This window comes from Nicotiana tomentosiformis, chromosome 6, assembly GCF_000390325.3.
Source record: "Nicotiana tomentosiformis chromosome 6, ASM39032v3, whole genome shotgun sequence".
NCBI lineage: Eukaryota > Viridiplantae > Streptophyta > Magnoliopsida > Solanales > Solanaceae > Nicotiana > Nicotiana tomentosiformis.
The window spans coordinates 77,630,368-77,652,207 of record NC_090817.1 but is presented as its reverse complement, the minus strand read 5'-3'; the positions used below and the strand labels follow the sequence as shown (position 1 = coordinate 77,652,207).

Genomic DNA, 21,840 nt, shown 5'->3' with positions numbered 1-21,840 from the left:
TCTTTTTCCATGTTCATCTTCTACTTCAAATTTTCAATTCAAACTACCTCAAAATTCTACCAAATCATCCCAAAACTGAGATTTAAACTCCTTAAGATGTTTCAATCTATTCCAACAACACCCACTCACAAAAAAAGAAAAATTTTGATATTTTTTACTACAAATAATTAATTGGCTAATAATAGTAATATTTTATGAATTTACTAATTTTTGTACTAACTTACTTATAGGCTAACATAATTGGTAATTTCCCTAAATAGTATTCACCACAAAATAAAAAACGGGAAACAGACCTTCTGTGGTGCCAAAATTTCTTTATGATTTTGAATAGCAAAATAGATTTCCAAACCAAGTTGTGCAATATCAAACTTAATTCATTGTTCGGAAACAAATTGGAAACGGCCAACAGGAACAAAAAGGATCTGTAGCAGGTCTTGAATACTATGTTGCTCAAACTCTTCAAAAGTGTTGCCGCATTCGTGTCGAATCCTTCAAAAATGTACTAAATTTAGAGGATCCGATACGTACCCAACAACATTTTTGAAGAGCGCGAGTAACATAGCTTGAATGTGTTATGGGGTAACATCATCATCAGCAATCCCTGAATCCAGATCTTTTTTTAACTTCTCAGGTAAACCTTCCCGAAGATGTCAATATCAGTATCTGCCTATAGGGATGACAATTTCTTTATTGACAGCCATTAACAAGTTTGGGAGATTTGAATCCGAAAATTAAATTTGCGAAATTATTATTTTGTTTGGATTTGGTGTTATTGCAAATGATTGAAAAAAAAAATTTAGAGTTTAAATCTCAATTTTGAGTAAATTTGGTAAAAATTCGAATTGGTTTTGGATGGAAACTCGAACAAGAAAATATTAATATATTATATGTATTTCGCATGTCGGGCGTACAAATGACATAAAAATATTTACAACTAACATAACTATAAACAAGCTGTATATAAGTTATATGTAAATTGTAGCTTTTTGATCGGATTCTGTATCCAAATAAAAAAACTATATACAAGTTGTATATAAGTTGTGAAGTATAACTTTTTACCGAATTCTGTACAACAACAAATTATATGAAGTTTTATTTAAATTGTACTCCCTATATTTTAATTTAGATGATACATTTTTCTTATTAATCTGTTCCAAAAAGAATGACGCATTTCTACAATTTGAAATAATTCAACTTTAAATATTTTATTTTACCCATTTTACCCTTAATGAGAAACTTTTATAATCATACAAATGTCATGGCACCACAAAGCTTTTACCCCTTAAGTTTTTAAGACCACAAGTTTTAAAAGTCTTTTTTTTTCCTAATAATTAATGTCAAAGTCAAACTACCTCGTCTAAATTGAAACGAAAGGTGAAGCATTTTACTAGACTTATACATGTACATAATAAAATTTAGTTACTTTTTGTAAATAAGAAAATCTAGTTAAACTGGGTAAATATTATCCTAATTTTATATATAAGAAAAAATCCCAGTAATTAATGCCACAAAAGGGCAACTTTAAAATTCAGGTTGGGTCAATCATCTTTTAATTAGGACGAGTCGGATTAGGTCAGTCCTCTTTTAATTGCGTCAATATTTATTAGATAAAAAATAAAAAAAATGGAGTAAAAGAATATTGCAACGAAAAGTTGTATTTTTCGGCAATTGTGATTTTTTGTATGAGTAGGCAACAACCTTATGATTTTTGTGTCATGACTATTTGTCAAATTTACCCCGATTTAACTAGAGACAAAGGGCTAAATGAAGAGAGTTAAAAGGTACCCTTCCTAAAAGGTGACGTGTTGAACCTCTGATAGCTTATTGGTTGTGTTATCTTCAATTGTTGTTAAGAGGTTATTGTTTAGAGTTAATTTGTATATAATGATACATTTGGTTGAAACAAGGTTTTTATTTTTTACCAAAAAAAAAAAAACTATAGACAGACTTCTAGTACTTCATAAGTAGGGTGTTTTTCTCGTTTCAATTTCAATAGTCACACGGGTGAATGCTACTAAAATGTTCAAAATATAATAATATAAGAGTGAACTTTGCAAAGTCTAAAACTCGAGAAGTTCAAGTCAGAAACATAACGGGATTCTCATTTTTTTCTAGCAGTCAACAGTTAAAGAGAAAGTCTGAGGAAAACCCCAAAAACAAAATGGTAACTGCATAATTAAGCAAAGTGGGAAAATAAAAATAAAATAGCAACAGGAGACTATTGCATAAGTAGGCTTCTAATTAGAGCTGCTTGGGTAGTGTCTGAAGTTTCCAAAAGTTCTGATAATCTGTCACTCAGATCATCAACTTCTCTGTGTAGGCTTCTTATGTAGTTGCATGTCTCTTGCAAGACTCTAGCTGCTGAAACCTGCACCAAATTAAGCCCAAATAACTATATTATTTCAGATTGGAATAACTCTATGTTTTAAACAAATACATATATTACTCAGATCAGAAAATTAAGTTTAGTAAGTTCAACAAATCAAGGGATCGGACAACAAAAAAGAATCCTATATGTAGGAATTTCTGTTATAAGATCATACTAGTATTTGGGTTTCAATGTTCCAAATCCAAGACCTTAAAACAATGAAACCTCAGTAACTACTACACATTAATGAATTTTACTGATTTCAAGAGGAAATCACAAGAAATTAGATTATTCTTAATACATATATCTTTTCAAAGCTTACTTTTATTATTTTTAATCACAAATAAAAGATGCCTCCAAACATTTTAGGGTTGTTCCCTCATTGTGCCAAAAAAAGGTTAGGAGGAGGGTCGGTGGGGCGGACCTACATTGTTACAAGGGGGGGTTCAATATATAGTCCATACCCTAAAATTTCATTGTTTAGATAGATAAATGTATTACTTATTGAACTTTATTGACGCAAAAATGTTTCTAGAGCAAATGCTTAAGAAATTGATGAAAATTTGTGTAAGGTCTTATGTGCAAGGTCCATTAGACCGCTTTATCATAATTTTCGTGAAAATCCTGAATCACCTTCTGAGGGCAAGTCACGGGGGTTTTGGATGGCGGTGGAGGTGAACATTTGGGGATTAATTATATATTTGAGTACATAAGAAATAAGACCTACATACAACTTAAATTAAATTACCTTGTCAGAGGACCTATTCCGGAGCTCAGGAAGAAGCTGTTGCAACTTTGAAACAAGATCATTGATTTGGTCCTCACTTATTCTTGAACCTCCTGAATGTCTTGATCTTGACCTTCTACTAGACATCTTTCAAATACTTGTTCAATATATTTCTCTAAATAAGAAACAAGAAGCAGCTTAGCTTTCAGAGGTGATTGATGAAGCGTGTGCAATTAATGTGGAATAAAATTAGAGAAAGAAGTTATGAAGAGTGTCAAAATGGTGCTTTGAGAAACATAAAAAGAGGAGTAGACAAGTGCATTGAAGAAATGAGTGTGCTTAGCTTGTCTTTAAATAGGGTTTTGGGAGAGAGAGAGAGAGAGAGAGAGAAGAATCCATTTTCTAGAGATCTGCCCTTCTATTCTAGCTCTCTTTCTTCTTACTGTTAATTTCTTTTTCTTTTTCCTTTTTTTTCTGTGGTTGAACTAAAGTTGGATGTTATGAACAAGTAGCTAAGCTAGCAATTTCTATGCATCCATCCCGACCCCGAGGGGGTGGCGTGGGTGCGGCGTTCTATTACTCTCTCTTAATGTGTGTAAGTGTACGTGAATGTGTCAGAAAATACACGTAATACCATGTTATTTTATTACATCTACGTACTACTCTTGAGTAATTTTTAGAAATATGAAACTAATTCATGATATCAGCAAAGAAACTCACTAGCTCTCCTCTATAAGTAAGGAAATAATTTTCATGACGTAATTAAGGAAGCTAGTAGTTTTCTCCAAGGAAAATCTTGATATTTACAATTACATCAATTGTTATTTATTGGTGTAAGCACCAGATGTAGAAAAGTTTTTCCCCTTCTCCGAGCTCAGAAAGGAAGGAGAGGAGGAGGGATTGACTGGTCAAGATTCATATTTCAGGCAAACATGTTCTTTCCTGAAATGGGAAATACAACAGGCGACACGTAGAAACCCGAGAAAGCAAAAATAAGCGTTACTCATCACCGACCCTCTTAACTGGGTTTTTTTTTTGTTTATCTATATATCGTTGTTTTTACATGTTTTTTATATTGGCGTAGTGAGGTCACTCGTGATGAGATGAATCCATGCATATCTGATCTTCAGTATCTACTTGACAGATCAAGTAGTTTACTACTATTAGTTCAAGAGCTCTCTTTTGCTCTATAAACTGATCAAATGCAATTTCCATATTCTGATATGGCCATTTCCACATTGAATTTCTGCCTTCTTCAATTGACTTGGCAGTAGTATGAGTCATTATCTTTATATATAGCTGATCTATCATCTATCTTATGTATTGTTCACGTTAATTCGAACTAGTATATATATCAATATTTTTAGAATAATCATGTTGCTCGACACTGATTGTGTAATTGTATACGTTCATTCAAGTGATAAGTCCCATCAACTTAATTCAACATGTTAATTCCTTCTTGTTTCTAGGCTACGTTGTTACTTAAAAGCATTAGTTGGTCAACATAACGCGAACCTCGATTAATTGAATCTTTGTGCCTTGAACAACAAATGTTTATACCTTTTTTTAAAAAAAAATCAGACTACTAGTTCAGTGAAACACTTTCTCATGATATAGAGCTTGTTTGGATGGGCTGAGCAGCTTTTAAGCCGTTTTTAACTTGTGAAAGTGTTTGGCAATCAAAAAATGGGCTTAAAAAAGTAAAAATCTACTTTAAAAAGCCAAAACCAATAAGTTGGAAAATCCAACTTTTTCGAAATTGGCTTAATAAAGCCATATTGCTTTGACCAAGAATATTACATTCTTATCCCTTATAATTTTTCTTAATCTCGAAATTACCTCTAAGTAAAAACCCCACAACATACTATCTTATTTTTTCTCCATTCTCCAATATTTGTCAATTTCTTGAAGTTCTTAACGTGAAGCAAACAATAGTTTTTTAAATAATGTTTGATACATTCCAATATTTTATAAATATTGTTCTTTTGGCTTCTTTTTTTGGTTCCATAACATTTAATTTTTTTGGTCGTTGAATCCTTCCTTTTTTTTAATTGGTGTAATTATATTCTAAAATCAAATCATTCAATGAATTTACGTGTTACCCCTGAATTTGAAGTTATGAACAGAAAATATAATATTATAGTCATCATCTTCTTTATAATGTTAACAACTTTAAGGATATTTCAGTCATTTTAACAAGAAAAAGTGCTTACCAGTACTTGTTTATAGTCATCATCAGCTTATTTTCAGTTTCAGCACTTTTATCCAAACGCGTAACTGCTTATTTATAAAATAAGTTCCAGCACTTATAAAGTGCTTTTAAACACTTAACTTAAAAGTTATTTTTTTAAGTCAATCCAAACGGCTCGTAGTACTGTACTTACCATAGTTAGAAGGAGCTAAGTAATGTCATATTTCTATGGTGTCACGTTCTTAAGAGACCTAAGACTAAGAAAGTCCCATTGGTGCTAAAGCGATGAAGCCCTTGCTTCTAATCATTGAATACTTTGTTTTAGTTTAGCTGATTAGAAGGGGAAGACTAAAAGGAATCTTGTCAAATGAGGTTTTTATATCTTAAAATATAGACGTATTTTTATTGTCTTCATATGTAGCCTACCTGGAACTTCTTTTGATTCAGTAGTACAGATACATGATGAAGTCTAAATTGGCAACTTAGGCATATTAACATTGTATGCATACTTGGCAAGGGTGTTCAAACCGAATCGAAAAATAGTACCAAATCGAAAAATCAAACTAAATCGATTAAAAAACTCGATTATGTTTGGTTTGACTTGGTTTGGTATTAAGTAACAAAACCTGAATCAAACCGACATATAAATATATAATTTTTATATATATTTTTAAGATTTTATATTGAATTTTTTTTAAAAAATATTGAAATATTTGGGATTATCTCATGTGTTAACCTTGAAAGCGTACATTAACGAAAATTATTGTTAGAGGACTAAGAAAATAACTATCATGTGTTACTAAAAAAATTCTCCCATTAGAATATTTTAATAGATCATATGTTTGTTAATTTTTTCAATATTTACTAAATATATATTCACTTATCAAAACTTTATGTATAACTTTAACAAAGTAATATTGGAATAATATTCATGTAACAAAAAAAATTCAAAAACCCTAAAAACCTGACAAAACTGAACCAATTCAAACTGGTATAGTTGGTTTGGTTTGGTTTTGATAAATACCGAACTAACCTGGTCCATGTACACCTCTAATACTTGGTAATTTATTACAATCTTCATAGGCTTGACTCTTTTTGCAACTCTATTCCTCTCGTATATCGTCGTAACGCCCTTAATGCTAGATTTTGAAAAGGATTTTTCATGTCATTCCCATTTAGGTCCGATTCGGATCCCTGTTGTTTTTTTTTTCTTCCGCACCTTTTCCTCTAAATGAGAAAGAAGAATATCTAAAAGGTAAATTACAGGCAACTGTGTCCATGAACGGAATATGAAAAATATAAATTAAAGCAAACAACTTGGTATAACAAGTTAAATAATACTAACAGTATAAAAAAAAAATATACTTTGAGTATCATTTTCTTAGCTAAGATTTTTCAATAACAAAATTAAGAAAAACAATTGATGATTTTCCATGAACACATGCTTGCACAGAGCATCCAATGGTTGGAGGGAATTGAGATTCCATGGACCATGAAAATAATGTCTCTGTCTTTTCATACTACATATTATTCAGGTATTTCAAGCAAGATTGGTTTATACGGCTGGACGGTTAACATCTTCTTTTGTGCCAAATAAATAATTTGCATGGATCAAACGGAATCTTTATGATTCTTTACAGAGCTCCAAGTAAACATCTTTTTTTGCAATTTAATTTCTACTTGAAATTATTTCAGAAATTCTTCAATAAACGTGGGGATGAACTTTCATGAATAAACTAAATCATACTACGAGTAGCGGAGTATATAGCAAACATATATATAGGTTATATTTATGCTCCCAGAGCCACTATTAAAGGAGAAATTAAAGCATGTTTTTTTTTCTTTTTCACTGCGATGCAAATTAAATTCTTGTTCCTATTGACACTACGTAAAAAACTATCTCGTAAACCAAAAAAATAACTGTTGTAAGCTTTACGAGGTTCGTGTATTGGAGGATGATTTTAAAGAATAAAAATCAATAAACTCCAAAAAGCAAAAGAGACGGACAAAAAGAACAATTAAGTCTGTTAACAAAGAAACCTGTGCTGGGATTATTTAAGTGCGTAATAGAAAGGCTCAGCGAGCTTTTCGTAGCACATGATGTTGATCCAATAGACAGCAAGGACTGAGGCTGAAGTCACGAGGGGCTCTATTTTTTATTAGATTTAATTTACATAAACTAATCAGCGCAGTTTACACTATCAGCGTAATTTTATCAATTATAACAAGTTATTTCCTGTAATTTTATGTTACTATATTAAAATTTTCTGTTGTTATATATAAGTAATCTTAATTTAATGGTATGAAAAACTTGTTCACTATTAGTTCACATGAGTTAAACTCTTCTTTATTTTGTTCAAATCCAGTGGGCTGAAGTCTTCCATTTCCAAACTTACTTTAATCAAGAGATTAGTTTAAGAAGAGATCAATTTGTTTTATAGAAATCTTGGACACTCCAAGAAAGATATAACGTGATCTTCTCAGCATATGCTTTGTTATTCCTGCTTAGCTTGTTTATTTTATATTACAACCATGATTTGTCTAGATCTTTAAGGCCACAGATATTGATATCTGAGCCTATAAGGCTATAACCATTAATATAACGCTTTTAGTCGGTGAATAGTAAGATCTTCATATTAACCGACATAGTAAACTGTGATACCGACAAATATACTCTTTTAATCGGGGCGGATGTAGTATATAATCAGCGGGTTCAATTGAACCCATAATTTTTAATGCGGAGTAAAAATTTATATATAAAAATTTATTAAAATTACAAAAATAGTAGATACGAACCCATAACTTTAAAAATGTAATGGGTTCAATCCTAAAAATTTTAAAAGTTGAACCCATAAGATTTAAATCCTGGATCCGGCTCTGCTTTTAATTTATCTATCTACAGACGTACTAGTCGATATTACAATTGGTACATATATTATTTTAAGCTTTCTCCATTAGCTGGGAACATTAGTTTAAAACTTCGATATGTGCACAAACATCGATCTATTCTACAAGACTACAACTTATACTACTTTTTTTTTTTTACAACTTATACTACTTAGCTCTCAAGTTAAATAAAAAAAAGAAAAACATACTTAGCTCTTGTTCATGAACCAATATCAGAATATATATATATATATATATATATATATACATATATTCTGACCCTTTTCCTTGAAAAAACTAATGTTAACAGTTATATTCTTTTTGTGCTTATTTCTTATTTGGCTGATATGATTAAAAGGAAATAAGATGTGTGAGAAAAAATAAAGGGGGCTCAAAAGTAAATGACTGCTTTTACGGGTCAATCGGTTTTGTAGGGTCATTACACACTTGTTTTTAGTTTTATGACCATATGACTTTTTTTTTACACATGAGAGATTTACTTTTACACGTAAGAGATTTGTCTTTTACACATAAGAGATTTAAAAATATCATTTTCTTTATTATAAAATTATAAAGGGGCATGTTGTACAAATAGCTAAATAACGATGAACAAAAAAAAAGGTGAAAGAAATTAATATTTTATGCTCTAATATTCTGTAACGTAAAGGGCTACAATCATAAATGTATAGGGTAAAATCGGTTCATATTAAATACTCGTATTATAGAGTGACACGTGGAACCAGAAACAAATGGAAAGCAAGACAGGTGGAAGTCAAGACCGATCGAGGGCAACAGTCTAGTCTCGGTTGGCGTTGGGAAGCCCCCGAAGGAAATGTTGCTCATGAAGACAGGTGAATACCTATCACCCGATAGCATTCAATGGAGAATATTCTATAGTATTAAATACATAATCCGTTATAGAGAATATGGCATTCATAGCCTGTCGTTACACATTCTTCAATAGCCCCCATAATTATCATTTAAGAGGGACTTGATCCTAGGACCTTGTTCCCTAGGTGCCACTATAAATAAGGATTTCAACAATCATTGGAAGGACACGAATTTTCTAACAAACTTATGATAGATACTGTTCAAAGCTCAGTAACAATTTATTTCTTGCTTCTTAACATTGTTATTACTGCCTTCGAAAGCTCTTCTCCCGGAACCAAGCTCTCTGCTGTCTAGTCTCGATTTCAACACTAAGTCTTACCTTTTTTATCTAATTTATTTATTATTTTGGGATCACATGGATTCGCTTATCTATAAACCACGTATAAATTCAACTGTACTGTTTTATGGGTAAACAGTTTGACGCGCACCGTGAGGCTTAGACAGTTGCGTAATTGAGTTGATCCTTGCATCTATTTCTAACCTGTTTGAATCTTTGTTCTTAGCAAAAAATCAACTCAGCAAAAAAACTCGATCAGCGATACCTGCAACGACGGGGACAAGGCCACGCCAGTCCATGGCAAGCAATATCCACGACATGTTCGAGAGGCAACTCCTGATGATGTTGAGGAAGAGCACATCGCTGAAATAGTAAGAATCCTGAGGGAGCAACAGAAAGCTATTATGGGACACCTCTCACGATAGGATCAAGTCATAACGGAGTTGAAGCAGGCGTTGTTGGGTGCTTCCAACAACACGAATGGACGAGTTCCGGTTCCTCCTGGTTCTCCCGCAAACCAAACAACTCTGAGGGTTGACAACAATACCCCGATGGGCGAAGTCAACTTCGACAGGGCTAGGGGAATGGTAGCGGCTCCGATAACAATAATGAGAATTACCCCTTTAAAATCGAACTCATGCGATTCATAAGGGAAATAAACGCTCGAATGGATCAAATTCTGGGTGCACTGCTAGTATTGAAGGGACCGGATTCAAAGAAATACACCTGGTTGCCATTCAAACCATATGCAGCACCAAAATTAATCCTGAAGCAGTTCAAGATGCTAGACGTGCCAAAATATGATGGGACCTCGGATCCCCAAGAGCACATCACCACCTACACAACGGCAATGAAGGGGAAAGATTTAGCTCCACACGAGATCGAGTTAGTCTTACTGAAGAAATTTGAGGATATCCTCACGAAAGGGGCCCTGACATGGTATTTACTTTTACCCATGCACTCAATATATTCCTTCGAGATGCTCGCGGATTCTTTTATCAAGGCTCATGCCGGAGTCAGGATAGTAGAGGCTCGAAAGACCGGCATATTCAGGATTGCACAAGGAGAATCTGAATTGCTGTGGGAGGTCGTGACCAAATTTCAGAAAGAAAGGATGTTGTTACCGGTCGTGCCAGACGAATGGGCAGTTGAAGCATTTACTAAAGGTCCGAATCCGAGAAGTTCTGACGCTTTCCGAAAATTGAAGGAAAGTCTGCTCGAATTCTAAGCAACAACATGGGCGAATGTTCACAACCGGTACGAGTCAAAGATAAAAATTAAGAATGACTAGCTCGGTTTCCCGTCATCAACCAACGGTCAGGACCGAGAGAATAATAAGGAGAAATCAAAGGATGATTTCGACACAGATCGACGGTCCTCTAGAGGTCGGTTCTTGACCTATGAAAGGCCTGAAGGACGCGGCAGAGGTTGTTAAGTTTAGAATTTTAATAATGATCAATATTCATAAATAAGTCTTGACTAATGTTATATAAGTGTTTGCAGATAATATAAAGGAAGGAGCAACTCATAAGGGCAAGAATATTTGTGACTAAATAGTCCATGGATTGGCAGAAGAAGTTGTTCGGAATTGACTATGAAGAAATAAGATATCCGGAATAAAAGATGTGTTACTCTTAATGTTCAATGATGAAAATAAGGCAAATCAAGTTCACTCACTTTGTCTTGTTAATTGCAGTAACTCAAAGAAGATTGAGAAACAAAGTGAAGTAATACAATAGGAGACAATTTGAGTGTCCCTTTCTTTAATAAAGCATGGAGCATGACAATTTGAGTAGGAGAATATTTGAGTGTTGTCCCTTTCTTTAATAAATCATGGACCATGGAGCACTCCTTGGATTTCCGGTATGGAAAGCAAGGACTTAAAGTGAATTCAGCTCATCCCTCATGAAGGATCAATAAACAACTCTCCTATAAGAAGATAGGTGAACTCAAGGATCAGACACGCAGCCTTCTATACAATTGTCTATCCAACTACAAGTTCTTTATTCTACTCTTAACAAGCATTAAAATTTACTTCTAGTAAATTTACTGTATACACAAAAGAGTAAAGAGAGACTGGAAAATATTGGAGAGGCAGTGTGAGGTTGTGTCATTATTCGTTAATTCGGTGAGCGAGTTAAAACCAAAGAGTCGTTGTTGATGAGTGTGTTAAAGCCAACCCTTGTTCGTTGTTGGTGAGCGAGTAAAAATCAATCTTGTAAATATTGGTGGTGAATGTTGAAAATCACACAAGTTGTACACAACTCATATTACAAAGAGATCAAGAGATAACATTCTTGTAACTCAAGGAGACTGGAGTAGGATACCACATTGGTTCCGAACCAGTATAAAATTCTCGGTGTCATTTACCTTACTGCTTTCATATATTATTATAAGTAATTACTATTTTTTGAGATTAGTATTTGATTGAATCGAAATACTAACAATATTGTGCAGGTTGTCTTCGCATCGGTCGACTAAGTGCATATCATAGTCGACTAGAAATTTTTAAAAGGCTACAATTAACCCCCCCCCCCCCCTTGTACTTTTGAATTTGTATCAGAGCAGGTCTCACATCTTTATTTTTTGGCTTAACACCAAGTGAGAAAAGATCCATGGCATGTCATCAAATTACTAGAACCATACTTCAAGAGGGATACTCAACAAGACGGCCATCGTACTTCAATAGTCAATACTATAGCCATTGGAAAGAAAGAATGAAGGTTTGTGTTCAATCAATAGATTATCTAGCTTGGCTAGTTATTCAGAATTGACCTAGACCTATTCCAAACAATAGTGATGGAAGGAAGCTTGAAAAAGGGGCATCCATATTTGACTACAGAAGAGAGTAGTTGGATATTATCCAAATAAACGCTAGAGCAATTAACATGCTCTACTGTGCAATTAGTGAAGAAGAATATAAGAATATATCCACTTGTGAGACTGCTAAAGATATATGGGACAGATTGAAAAATATCCATGGAGACACTAATAAAGTTAAGGAAATCGAATCCAAGTCAATTCTTGAAGAATCTGAAAATGGTGAAGATCGAGAAGACTTGGCAGTGATACTCAGAACGGAAAAAAAAAAAAGAGTAGAAAGAAGTAGAATAAAAACTCTCAATCCATCCATAATCATCACAAGAGCCACAAGAATGAGATTTAACAAAAAGAAAATGTATGCTGCTACGAATATGGTAAATCTAGACATATGAAATTAAAGTGTCCTAACCTCAAAAAGAAGAATCGTGGAATCTCAACTTGGAAAGACGAGGATAAATCTGAGGAAGAAAACAATCCCGAAAGAATGGAGAACCTATGTTTCATGGCAATGAGAGAAATTGACAAGGTATGTCCTACTCCTATTACGTATTGTGATAAATGTGATGAATTACAGGAAAATATTGAATTGGTTCTCAACGACCTTGAGAAAGTTCTCAAAGAATATAATAAGTTGAGGAAAGAGAAGAAAGATTGGAAGATCCAACTTTAAAATATAACAAGTTGAGAAATAAAAAGAAAGACTGGGATATTCAGCTTGAAGAATATCTGGTGGAGAACAACTTACTTCAAGAAGTAATTCTTGAGTTTTGCAAACAAATAAGCAGCTTGCACAAATTCCCCAGCCACTACTTTGATCGATCAAAGTCGTCTCCTTGGCTTAACAGCTATCAGTCGACTGAAAAGGGATCTACTGGTAAACGTCCTACCTTAAACAAGTTGACTAAGGGAAGTTCCAAGTCAACTAAAAAGGCAGTTGCAGGTAAACACTCTTCTTCTTATATTATATGCCACTACTGTGGTAATTTTGAACATAAAGTATTTGCATGCTATTATACAAAAAATTATGGCAGATCAAAATATGTTTGGAGAGTTACAGATATATGCATCTCCAATTACACCAGCTACTAACCCTCTAGGACCTAAAAAGATTTGGGTACCAAAAATAAATTAATTTATTTTGCAGGAATTCTGAGTCCAGCCATAAAAAGGAATAAATAATATTTGCATAACGGCTGGTCCAAGAACATGCTTAAAAGTTTTCACATACTCTATAAAGGATGAAGGAACCGTTACACGTGCTGGTGAAACTTGAGTGACTGGTATCATTAAAGTTTATCCAAGTTTCTTTTGATGAATTATAAAGTGATACGTATCTAGTTATTCTTTTAAGTGCAATATGATAAGTATATATTGCTCGAGTCAACTAGCTGCATTATTCTATAATTCTATTTGGTATTATTTTTATCCTTGACTTAGAGATTTTAAATAGCACGAATGTATGTCTTGCATGAACCATACCATTTGTATTAACATTAGGATAAACAAGCATACATACATTTTTTTATGTCGTCATGTGCTTAAAAAAATTTTAAAAAGGAGATTTACTTTTGATGTTCATTCTCTTGGTAAGAGTATCAATACTTCTTTCAAATTCAAGAAGGTTGTTTAACCTTAAGACAAATAACTTATGCACATGTGGAGATACTTGACCATTTCTATGACTCAAAAGTTTAGAAGATACATGTATATGTTTCTATTGATATTTTTGCCTAGGTTATATTCCTAAATAAGAAAATAATGCATTTGATCATAGATGTGAGTTATAGTATTTGTTCGATATTTTTCATAATTTTTCACATATTTAGTTTGGCGCCTGAATTGAATGCAGAATTGAAAGCATCATTTTTGTATAAATTGCTATCATTGGCTTATATGTTCCTTAATATTATTTTTTTTGGATCTTATCTTGAATGAAATTCTATCTGAGCTATGGGAAGAAAGAGAAATTATTTTTTGGTTATCTTGTTCCCTTTGGTTGTAACTGTCTTGGTAGGACTCTTGGTATATTCCTTATTCATTACTACTTTCGATTTTATGAAATTCAGAATATTAATTGTAGAAAAATCTCAACATACGCAATTTCATTACACTAATACTTTTTTAAGAAAATTGTGAATAAGGATGGAGAACTTTCAGTGGATGGCTAGCAATAAACAGGATAACGACACATCCATACTAGTCGAATTAGACAGACATGAAGAAGCATTAAGCGATGAATGATGGATTCTCTACTGAACAAAGCTGAAAGAATAAAAAATATGAAAATCTATTATCAAGCAAAGGAGCTGCAATCATGGATATCTACAAGAAATCTTGATTAGATTGGTCATAGGAACACCTATGAGTCCATCAACTACTTTGGATGAAGATAAAAATGGTAAGAGTGTTGATGAAATAATGTATCGAGGTATGATTGGCTCACTACTATATCTTACAGATAGTCAACCAAATATTATGTTTAGTGTTTGCAAATGTGCTAGATATAAGTCAGCTCCTAAAGAGTCAGTTGATTCTTATTAAATGTATTATCAGATATCTAATAGGGACAGTCGACTATGGCTTATGGTATGAAAGTTTGGAAAATTTCAATCTCAAAGGCTTTTCAGATGCAAATGTTGCAGGATATAAACTTGATAGAAAAAGCACAAGTGGAACGTGCCAATTACTTGAAAAATTCCTTATATCCTGGCACAGCAAGAAACAAAGTTGTGTGGCCTTATCCACCACAAAGGTTGAATATTTGGCAGTAGGCAATTGCTGCACACAAGTACTTTGGATCATGAATCAACTGTTAGATTATGATTTATGTCTTAATTTTGTTCCTATTATGTGTGATAATACTAGTGCAATTTGTTTATCAAAAAACTTTGTGCATCACTCTAGGTCTAAGCAAATTGAGATCAAGCATCATTTTATACGTGATCATGTTGCTAAAGGAGATATTGTGTTAGAATTTGTTAATACTGAAAATCAGTTAGCGGATATTTTTAAAAAACTTTTTCTTGAAGAAAGATTTTGTTTCCTTCAGAACAAAATTGGCATTTGTACTATTCCCTCATAACTGTGTTTAATGTTCCCTATAATTTATTTCCATATACATTGTAGCCCAAGGTTTCACAACAAGAAGATTTGTTTCTTCATGGAGAGTTTTGTTAGAATGTTATTTTTCATGTGCACATTACAAAGTTTGTAAATTATCTCTGTATGGATGCTGAAATATTTTTTAAATGGTTTGAAAATAGCATAACTTTGTTCTCTCATCTTTCTCTGAAGTTAAAAGTTTTTGGACCATATTTTTGTGACCAAGACTCGTTATCATTTAAAAGAATTTCATAATTATCATTTGACAATTATTTTTTTTCAACTATGCATTTAAGAGCATATTTATCTAATACTAAATAAAAGCGTGACAAGCTTTAAGCCTCTGGAAGATGATCGATTTGGAAATAAGCATGATAGAGAATTAACTTTTATCTTCACATTCAAAATAATATGAAGCAAAGAGAAATTTAGTAAGTCCACCAATCGAATAAAGTATCAAGGTATGACCGACTCTCTATTGCCTTTTTATAACAGATATTTTGGTATACCTGATCCTATATAATATCGGTATAGTGCCACAAAAGATTTTTGGTTGACTTCTAAATTGTGGCTTATTGTATGCAAGAACTAATTGATTTGATCTAATAGAATATTCTCAAATGTAAACCTTGCACGCAACAAAGTGGACTGAAATATAAATATTGGCTTTTAATTTTCTCATATCATGAAAAAGATAAGTATAAGGTTCAACAGGCGCATCTAGCCAAGAGTGAATATTTTTTCATGTGAAGGTATTGTAGCGTACAGATATTCTCTCACATTGAGAAAAAAAAAGTTAACCTGAAAGTCAGAGATGAATCACTTGTTACTAATGACTTATTTTATGCTTAGATATGGTTCTAAGACTGGATAAGCAAGATTATATGAATTCTTGCTGAGTGATGAATCTTTTAGAAAATGGTTCCCTTAATTATGTGTGAAGAATAGTTGATTAAAGTAGATAGTCAAATAGTCGTTTCATGAAGATCTATTCTACACTAGTAAAAAGAAGTTGACTTTCATGTAATATGAATACATGACTATTTCTTGACTCCTATATGCATTAATACGTTGTAATCTTTCTAAGGGTCTTAAACTTTTGTTCAAAATTTTTGAAAGTTTAACATTTGAGGTTATCAAAAGTTTCTTAATCTTTTTAAATCATCTAGTGATTTTCAAGTGACTGTGTGCGATTACACCTTCTTATATGCTAAATGATGTTTTGGAAAAACCAAGTGTCCCATGAGTTTCTTTTTAATTTTTGCTACGCTTCATTCAAATGATTATACTAAGCTTTCGACTAAATTATGTAATTGTGAATACTTTCTTACATAATTTCTGCAAGATGTTTTCACCCTTTTTATGATGACAAAAGGGGGAGAAAGATATATTGGTACAAAACTTTACTTGCAAAGTTTATAGACAATGTTCATGAAGGCAGGGAGAGCATGACTATGGAACCCTTAGAATAAGGGGGAGCCTTTACCTACCATGGAAGAATATGTTCGACATAAACGGAATATTTCAGGAAAGTAACTAGTCTATCTAGCTTATTACTTTAGATGCACTTTAATTAAGTCTTTGATGCAATCTTTTATTCTTTGTACTCAATGGATTGCCAACTTGTCTCCCTATCTAATATTGTTGGTAACACTGTCTATGAATAGCATGTGCGCATGTTTATACAAACTCTTTTGTGAATTATAAAGACAATTTAGAAACCATGGTCTTAGGAACTCGCATCATCCTTGATTCTTATCAGTATAAAAACAAAAAAATCCTTGCTATAAATTTTGTTGGATTCAATTTATTTGTGCAATAATCCTGGCCAGAAAATTTTGAAGTATCTTTTTATGAGGCCAAAATTGTTCTTTCTAAAAAAAACCCTAATATAGGTCCTAAGAACTTGAAGTTTGAATATCATGTTCTAGCCCAAATTATTGCTACCCCGTACTGGTTCTCTGAATACTTTGTCTCTTAAAGATGTATCTGTTCTGTATTGTTTGGTAAATGGTAAAGCTATAAACTGATTTGTCTGGGTACGTCAATACGTGCTTGAAAGTATCAGGGACGTTTCCTCTTCTGCGAGCAGCCTGCCTTATAGTTTACTAGTTTCTCACATCCTGAAAGTCATGAAAGTGGACCTAACTCTCTATGTTCCAAAGATTATCTCCAGCACCTATGAAAAGACTGCATTTGCCATGATGGGGTATACCTTAATTGAGGAAACTTGGCTTAAAAATGACAAAGCATCACATGTCATCCCTACTCAGAGCAGTGTGGGACTAAAATCTGAAGCCAACAAATCCTCTTCTTCAGGCCAGCTGATGATGATGCAGCACACATTGTAGGTATCAAGTAATTATTAACCTCACCACGGACATTGATGCCTCTTATGAAAGCTCATGCAATGATCAACACCCTGAAATATTTCCTTGGAAGGCACTGAATGTTTAGGATGCTTAAGACAATCCTTTTTGCTTTGTGTGATAGTTTAAGACTATTTTTTTTGGTCGTGTCTGGGGTGAGCATTAGTCGACTACGCTCACTACAACTATTTAGTTGTACAAAATTTATGCCTTCTTAGTTAGTATTATTACTGCATGGTACGTCTGCTGGGAGTTTCTCTTGCTTTTTTTATTGATGTCAAAGGGGAAGAAGAAAGAAAAAGAGTCGCAGGTGAGCTACAGGGGAGTTGCAGGTGTTTTACAAGTGAGCTACAGGTTCAAAAGTGCAAATTCAAATCAACAACCAACTTAAAAACAGGGGGAGCACACTTGCAAAGAAAAGAGAAGTATCCATAAATTAGTCAAACTCTTTTTAACTTATTGTCATCATCAAAAAGGGGGAGATTGTTAAGTTTAGAATTTTAATAATGATCAATATTCATAAAAAAGTCTTGACTAATGTTATATAAGTGTTTGTAGATAATATAAAGGAAGGAGTAATTCATAAGGGCAAGAATATTTGTGACTAAATATTTTATAGATTGGCAGAAGAAGTTGTTCGAAATTGACTATGAAGAAATAAGATATCCGGAATGAAAGATGTGTTACTCTTAAGGTTCAATGATGAAAATAAGGCAAATCAAGTTCACTCACTTTGTCTTGTTAATTGCAGTAACTCAAAGAAGATCGAGAAACAAAGTGAAGTAATATAATAGGAGACAATTTGAGAGATGTCCCTTTCTTTAATAAAGCAAGGAGCATGACAATTTGAGTGGGAGACAATTTGAGTGTTGTCCCTTTCTTTAATAAATAATGGAGCATGGAGCACTCCTTGGATTTCCGGTATGGAAAGCAAGGACTTAAAGTGAATTCAGCTCATCTCTCATGAAGGATCAATAAACAACTCTCCTATAAGAAGATAGGTGAACTCAAGGATCAGACACGTAGCCTTCTATACAATTGTCTATCCAACTACAAGTTCTTTATTCTACTCTTAACAAGCATTAAAATTTACTTCTAGTAAATTTACTGTGTACACAAAAGAGTAAAGAGAGACTGAAAAATATTGGAGAGGCAGTGTGAGGTTGTGTCATTATTCGTTAATTCGGTGAGCGAGTTAAAACCAAAGAGTCGTTGTTGGTGAGTGTGTTAAAGCCAACCCTTGTTCATTGTTGGTGAGCGAGTAAAAATCAATCTTGTAAATATTGGTGGTGAATGTTAAAAATCACACAAGTTGGACACAACTCATATTATAAAGAGATCAAGAGATAACATCCTTGTAACTCAAGGAGACTGGAGTAGGATACCACATTGGTTCCGAACCAGTATAAATTCCTAGTGTCATTTACCTTACTGCTTTCATATGTTATTATAAGCAATTATTGTTTGTTGAAATTAGTATTTGATTGAATCAAAGTACTAATAATATTATGCAGTCTGTCTCCGCATCAGTCGACTAAGTGCATACCATAGTCGATTAGAAATTTTTAACAGGCTACAATTCACCCCCTCCCCCCCTCTTGTACTTTCAGAGGTTTTCGGTCGGTGGATAGATTTGTTACCGATAGGAGAGCTGATCACAGCTAGAATAGCAGATCATTGCAGGACAAAGAGGTATCGCGCTCCCGAAACTCCGGCTACCCCAGGTTATCCGAATACAACTTCAACATCAGCGTTGTGGAATTAGTATCGACTATGAGGAACATTAAGGAAGCTCCGTTCCTGAAGCCAATGAGATCTGATCCCAGTCAGAGGGATCCTAATTTATGGTGCGAGTACCATGGAACCAATGGCCACCGGACCGGAGACTGCCAGAATATACACAAGGAGGTGGTGACGTTACTAAAAAATGACCATCTCAGAGAATTCTTAAGCGATCAGGCCAAGAACTACTATGGTCGCAAACGGAATAACGCGAAACCCTCGGAAGCGGGAGAAGACCCCCTCGTCTGATGATCAACATGATTTTTGGGGGGAACGAGATTAATGGTGTAACTTTCTCGGTAGAAAAAAAGATGAAGATATCGGTGAACCATAGCAAGAGACTACGGGAAGTCACTGAAAACGACATCACCTTCACGGAGGAGGACACAGATCGACTCCTACGTCCATACAACGATGCCCTGGTAATCTCTCTTAATGATTTAGATTTAACGATTAAACACATTTTGGTAGACCCAGAGAGTTTAGCCAAAATTATTTAATGGAGAGTGCTAGAATAAGGCAAACTAACCAGATGCATAATTCCGGCCACAAAGCTCCTCATCGGGTTCAATTTAGCAAGTGTAGCAACCCGAGGAAAAATCCTGTTGCCCCTAAATGCCGAAGGGGTATGACGACCACACCTTCCGAAGTAGTAGATGGTGATATGGGGTATAATATCATTCTTGGAAGACCATGGCTACATGAGATGAAGGTTGTACCGTCAACGTATCATCAACTCCTGAAATTCCTAACACCGGAGGGAATTAAACAGATAAGGGGTGATCAATCGGTAGCAAGGGAGATGAACGCGGTCTCAGTTTTCACTAAAAGGAAGGAGCATGCGGCATAGCAATTACAGGAACCGGTGCTTGCTCCAGAGAAAAATGAAGTCAACCGAGGCGAGGAATCGTCGGAATCCTATCAGGTACCACAATATTTTTAGGTACCAGAAGAAATGAGCGCAACAAATCCACAGCGGAAGAACTCAAGCAAGTTACATTATTTGACAAATTCTTGGAGAGGAAATTCCACTCGGGGATAGTGCTCAACCCTGAGCTTAGGTCTAGATTTATTGAATTTCTTAAATTTAATGTTGACTACTTTGCATGGTCGCAAGCAGATATGACAGGTATACCGCCAAAAGTGGTCTTGCACAAACTAAGCCTGGATCCTAACATCCCTCCGGCGAGGTAGAAAAATGCCCTATTACCAAGGTCAGAAATAAATTCGTCAAAGAAGAGGTAACTCGTTTGCTTGATATCGGTTCAATTCGAAAGTTAAAGTATCCTGATCGCTTGATAACGTAGTGGTAGTTACAATAAGAATAATAAACTTTGCATGTGCGTAGACTATAAGGATCTAAATAAGGCGTGCCCAAAAGACTCGTTCCCATTGCCAAACATTGATGCTATGATTGATGCGACAGCTGGGCACGAGTTGATGAGTTTCCTCGATGCTTACTCCGGGTACAACCAAATCAAGAAGAACTTGGAGGATCAGGAAAAAACCTCGTTCATAATGAACTTCAGCATATATTGCTATAATGTGATGCCATTCGGGCTAAAGAAAGCCGGAGCCACTTATCAGCGGCTCGTAAATAAAATGTTTGAGAAACAAATAAGGAAAACTACAGAAGTTTACATAGATGATATGCTGGTTAAGTCTTTGAATGCAGGTGATCATATTAAACACATTCAAGAAACCTTTGACATCCTAAGAAAGCACAACATGAAGCTTAACCCCGAAAAGTGTACATTCAACGTCAGCTCCGGTAAGTTCCTGAGATTCCTGGTATCGCAAAGGGGGATCGAAGTCAACCCCGATAAAATTAAAGCCATCAAAGACATCCCTGGCCAGTTATCAAGCATAAAAGAGGTCCGAAGGTTTACAGGAAGACTAGCCGCTTTAAGCAGATTTATTTCTCGGTCTTCAGAAAAATGTCATCACTTCTTTTCACTTCTCAAAAAGAAGAATAACTTTGAATGGACTCCAGAATGCCAGCAGGCTCTAAATTATTTAAAAAGGTATTTATCGAGCCCTCCATTATTGTCGAAATTGGAGGAAGGCGAATAGTTGCTGGTTAACTTAGCGGCCTCGGAGGTAGCGGTAAGTGCCGTTTTAGTCCGCGAGGACGAAGGTACACAATCTCCTATCTATTATGTTAGTAAAATTTTGACGGGGGAAGAAACTCGCTACCCGCATCTGGAAACGATAGTCGTGGTGACAACCTTTCCCCTGCGAAATATCCTTCATAAGCCTGGACTTTCAGGTAGGCTAGCCAAGTGGGCAGTCGAAATGAGTGAATTTGACATAGAGTATAAACCCAGAACTGTGATTAAGTCACAAGTTTTGGCCGACTTTGTTGGCGATTTCAATCCGGGGCTGCTACATTTGGCTACCAAAGAATCAGTGATGGTGTCGGAA

The 21,840-nt window shown here is 34.4% G+C and overlaps 1 protein-coding gene across 1 annotated transcript; it reads right to left on the bottom strand.

Moving 5' to 3' along the window:
* Positions 1-2,075: 2,075 nt before the first annotated feature.
* Positions 2,076-3,603, bottom strand: LOC104104384 (transcription factor PRE3-like). Its single transcript, XM_009612454.4, has 2 exons — positions 3,117-3,603; positions 2,076-2,368 (listed from the first exon to the last, which is right to left on the bottom strand). The coding sequence occupies exons 1-2, from the start codon at positions 3,240-3,242 to the stop codon at positions 2,219-2,221; spliced, it is 276 nt and encodes a 91-aa protein (XP_009610749.1). The 5' UTR covers positions 3,243-3,603; the 3' UTR covers positions 2,076-2,218.
* Positions 3,604-21,840: the final 18,237 nt, after the last annotated feature.

What these genes read in the sequence shown, in the direction of transcription:
- LOC104104384 (XM_009612454.4), bottom strand. Translation starts at nt 3,242, where the DNA reads ATGTCTAGTAGAAGGTCAAGATCAAGACATTCAGGAGGTTCAAGAATA. An exon ending in GGAATAGGTCCTCTGACAAG is followed by an intron (nt 2,369 to 3,116) that starts GTAATTTAATTT and finishes AATTTGGTGCAG; the next exon opens with GTTTCAGCAGCTAGAGTCTT.